The 4,812-nt window shown below is 34.1% G+C and overlaps 1 protein-coding gene across 1 annotated transcript in view; it reads right to left on the bottom strand.

Annotated features, from left to right (window-relative positions):
* Positions 1–152: 152 nt before the first annotated feature.
* LOC148956296 (delta(3,5)-Delta(2,4)-dienoyl-CoA isomerase, mitochondrial) overlaps positions 153–4,812 on the bottom strand; it is a 57,775-nt gene continuing 53,115 nt past the window's right edge. The window contains exons 6-7 of the mRNA XM_089102942.1: positions 3,690–3,816; positions 153–304 (exon numbers count right to left, since the gene is read on the bottom strand). Coding sequence (XP_088959068.1) covers positions 203–304; positions 3,690–3,816 — 229 coding nt within the window. The 3' untranslated portion in view covers positions 153–202. The remainder of the gene's footprint in view (positions 305–3,689; positions 3,817–4,812) is intronic.

Raw genomic sequence — 4,812 nt, 5'->3', positions numbered from 1 at the left:
GGGCTGAAACAGAAATCCCATCATAGAAAAGAAAGAAGAAGGAAAATATTCTCGCAAAATATATAGCATAGAACTAGCGTCTTTTTCTTTGAAATGAGTAAAGTAGGTAACAGCAGTGAATACTCAAGTCGATTATTTTTAAGAAATAAACGTTTACCGAAATTAAACCAATTTATAGTTCTTAAAACCAAACATTACAATTTCAAAGTTTACTGAAAGAGGGGTTTTCTTTGGAACGCGCTGCCATAGCCATTGCAGCCTTCATCAAGTCCTCCGACTGCAACATTGTCGCGTTCCAAACAGCCTAGAATTAAAAAAAGGAATTAGACCCCATGTCAATATATGGTAGGGACTGTATCTAAGTTAGTTGCTATTTGGCTAGAGTCTCAGGAAGTTCAGGTTTGGCAAGCTGAGAAGGCCACCTCGCCATCCCTTGGGCTATATGCGGAGGTCAAGGAGAACTGGGGCCAAGAAATTTACTTAAAAATGAAATTGGCTCCGGTAGATTTGAAATGGGTAATGTATGTGAGGGAGAACTTTATGCCTCTCGGAGAACGTAGGAGATATTTAGGGAGGGACAGATTGAGGGATGGTCCTTACAGTTGCCCTATGTGTGGAGAGATGGATGAGTCTTTGCATAATTGTTTAGGGGAATGCAGGGAGTTGAGAGAGTTGCGCTTGGAAATATTTGGTAGGGAGGTCGGAGGGACATATTAGATTTTGGAAATTTTGAGAAGTAGGTGTTACTCAAATATAAATAATATTGGAAAGTTCGTCCGGGTAGGTATGAGGTATCACGAGGATTTTCTTAAATGATCAGTTTTAGTGTCTTTTCAGTTTATGTTTTGTTGCTGTATTTTTTTCGTTTGTTTTGTGTATGTCACCATGGCCCAAATGGGCTTTCGTGTAAAATAAATCTATCTATACTGGATGTGGAATATATCTTTCATTACTTTAACTGTAAGCTCTTTTTGATGAGAAAATGAAGAGGGAAGGAGGTTTTCTGGCCTTATCCCCCATTAAAGAAACAAAATTGCTTATTGCTCAGCATTTATCCAACTACTGTGAGAAGAAAGTTCCGCCTCCAGATGTACTAAGACATCAGGGTTCCGATGTCGAAGCAACAAGCGCATGACGGATTTTTAATAGAAATGAAGAAGACTCCAGATTAGTAGTTGATTATAATAATAATTATTGTTAATTATATTAACCAGTCTTTTAATAAAGGTACATTGATAAGTGGACATTATTATTTAAAGTGACGGAGGTTTTGAAATTCTGGATGGTAAGATAATCATTTACTATCCTTATTTAGAGAAATAACAAAACAATGGAATACAATAAAAAACAAACAAAAGAAGATAGGACGTTCGTCGTAAGAGAACTCGATAAGAGACGTTACCGTCGTAAGAGACGATATATATATATATATATATATATATATATATATATATATATATATATATATATATATATATATATATATATATATATATTAATCATGTGATTACTATATTACATATTGTAAGTTCACTTAACTTTTCGGTGTTTTTCAACTTTTTTCAAAAATCAGGCAAATTTTTCAGGTTCACAGGTTTTAATGCACAAAATTAGATTTTACAAATTGAAATCATAGGCAGCGCAAAAGCGCTACCTAAGTAAAGAGCGATGTGTGCACAAGGTATTATTATTATTATTTTAGATCAGGGCACTTCGTATAGAAGGAGTTGTGATAGTAACTTCGAAGGGAGCTCATTCCATTGAAAATCGAAAGGGCTAATGCCCTTTATAATAGTCGAAAGAAACTGGAGGGAAACCAGCCCTCCCCCCAGGCCTATCACTTCCACAAACACATCTAATCAGCATTTTTTTCAGCGTAGTTGAAAGGTCGAGAAATTATGTCTTTGTGGATGACAACCCCCCCCCCCCCCCACAGCCCTCAGGGCAAGGGTTGTAAGTTATGCCCTGAGGGTATATAAGGTTTCTTATAGAAAGGGTGGCCGTATAAACTACGGAAGGGGCTCATTGGGCAGGCGATCAGAAGTTCTAGTACCCCTTTTAAGAGTCAAAGTGATCGGAAGGCAACTAGCCCCCCCCCCCTTACGGTCTATTTTTCCCAAATGCCTCCGATAGAAAGATATCCATTTGTTCAAAAACTGTCCTAAGATCACATAATAAGGTTTTTGGGGTTGACCCCCCCCCAGAGTCTGGGGGGCAAGGGTTGTAAGTTATGCCATCATTTTCCAAAACACATCAGATCAAAATTTTAAGAGAACTGTTTTGTTCAGCATTGTTGAAAAGTACAGTAGTTATGTCTGTGGGGATGTAAACCTGCACAAAGTCCTCAGGATAAGGGCTGTAAGTTAGGCAATTCGTTCATGGTTTACATATAGTATATGTTATTGAGAAAGATATGCATGTTTGACTCATGAATGACTGGGTATGGTAATTTGGAACTTTCTTGAAATGATATAAGGGGGACGATCAAAAAGGGAACATTTGAATGCTAACACTACTGCTTCAATTACTACTACTACCCCCCTTCTCCATTTCCAATTTTGAGGGAAAATTCGAACTAATCCAAAAGACGCTATATGCATGCACATTGTCAAAAGAATGTATCTCAAGAATTGATTTGGTTATTAAGTTGTAAGTTTCAGAGAATGCTAAAAGGGAAAAATAATCGGACGAAAAGGCAATATATGCATGCTACTACTAATACTTCTATCATTCCTACCTTTATTACTACTGCTACTACTTCAACGTCTACTTCTATTGCAACTACTTGTAAAGGCAGTACGTTAATACTGCTGCTGCTACTAGTACTACCACTATTACTATTATTATTATTACTATTATTATTGATTAATTTAAAACAGTTTTTCCACAAAACAAATTTTTCAAATAATTTTTCAAGCGTAAAGCTACCACAAATAACCATCAATAAATAAATAATCAAAACGGACAGAAATTACCATAAAAGTCAACCTCAAAACGAGCAAAAATTAACAATAGTAGGGCTGACAACCCCCATACCTTCTCAAGACCAGAACATAATTAGCCCTTTACTGGAAAAAAAAGATTTCGAATGTTTTCACTTTTTTTACTTGAATAAAAATTCTTGAAACTTTAAGGAATAAATATTATATGTGTATTAAACTGACAATCAATGGTCATTTTGTTTTCTGTTTTTTTCAGTAAAGGATTAAATATATAAATATTTAAATAAACACACATGCAGAAAGCAGGGTGGTAATGAAGAAGAGGGATATTCATTTTTTACCCTTCCCCCCCCCCCAAAAAAAAAATCCAACCTAAATTCTATATACATTCTAGTGGAATAGAATAAATTTTATTTAAATAAAACAGGTAATAAAATACCCACACACGAGTTTACCTCACTGTGGTTCATTAATTTGATAGTATTTTTTTTGCAAATTTTTATTGTTTATTAAAGAACTTGAACTTTAACTACTAAGAAATTATACTAAGTATAACTTTTAAGTATTGTTATAAATAAGTATTTCTAGAAAATCTCTTCACACAAATTCATGTATCCGGGTTCTTTTTTCTTTTTAACAGTTAATAGTTTTGTCCTGATTTCGTCTGGAGCTTTCAGACATCTTAGATTAATGTAGAGATTAAATTAGTAGCTGCAAAAACTATTGAAATTATATGTGAAAACTTACCATAAATTGTAGACTTTCTTCAACAGTGTGGTTCCGAGAATAGTTCATGTGAATTTTTGTGCCTTGAACAGCCACAGGTGATTTAGAAGCAATCAGCTCGGCAACGTCTAAGGCATATTGAATCATGCTGAAAAATCAATAATTAGGAACAGCGAAATTCGAATGATAAAAATGCATAATCTACATGTTTATAATAGTATAGTAAACATAACGAATAAGTACTTAGCAGGTAGACACGTATTTAGGAAAGGAAAGGCTTTTTTAAAGCCTTGCTCAGTTTTGTATGCATATAATAGATGAAATAACGTATTACGTTGAATATTACGTAATAATATTCATTATATATTATGTAATAATATATTACGTTGAAGAGGGAAAGGGTGTTTCCTTTATTAATGTATTATTATTGTTCGCTTATAGTAACTAGAACCAGTATCTTTGAGATAGAAACTATTCCATGGTACCTTGTTCACCTTCTTTCGAATTTATTATTAACCCTACAATTTTAGTAGCTTCGTGGTCGTTTTTGAAAAATTGACTGAAGTCTAGTTAAACAAATAGACAAAAACTGTTTTTTTAATTCTCAACTGAAAAAAAATTCTTCCACTCAGTACCCTCCGCTCTCCAGCACTGCATTCTCCACTGAAATCAGTCATGTGCACAAGTCTAATACGAGACATGAGGCTCTCCTAATTATACTGTTGCTCTAAAACTAATTTGGCATTACTTTAGAGAATGTAGAATATGGCTAGTAGGGACAGCTCTAACACCACCCAAGACCGGCTTCCATTTTCAGATATATTTTGATGTAGCATCTAAAGAGTATAGATAAATTGTAGGAGTGGAAACGGGCACTATTATTGACAAAAAAAAAAAAAAAAAAAAACTATCAACGTCATTTAGCCTACCGATAATATTAATAATTTGGGATTTAACAAAGTAAAAAAGTTAAAAAATTTAAAATAAAATTTGTTTTCGGTAAAGTGCAAATTGTGTTCTGGTCGTCAGAATGAATGGTGGCGTCAAGCCCTACCCATCTTAGTTTCTGCTCCTTTTGAGTTTGACTCAATTTTTAATTGTAATTGCTTTTCTTTGAAAAAATTATGTTGTGAAAAAGTTTTTA

The sequence above is a fragment of the Artemia sp. Qi Xiang Cuo genome, chromosome 1, assembly GCF_049724085.1.
Source record: "Artemia sp. Qi Xiang Cuo chromosome 1, ASM4972408v1, whole genome shotgun sequence".
NCBI lineage: Eukaryota > Metazoa > Arthropoda > Branchiopoda > Anostraca > Artemiidae > Artemia > Artemia sp. Qi Xiang Cuo.
The sequence above is the reverse complement of the archived record's forward strand: the minus strand, read 5'-3'. Positions and strand labels throughout refer to the sequence as shown.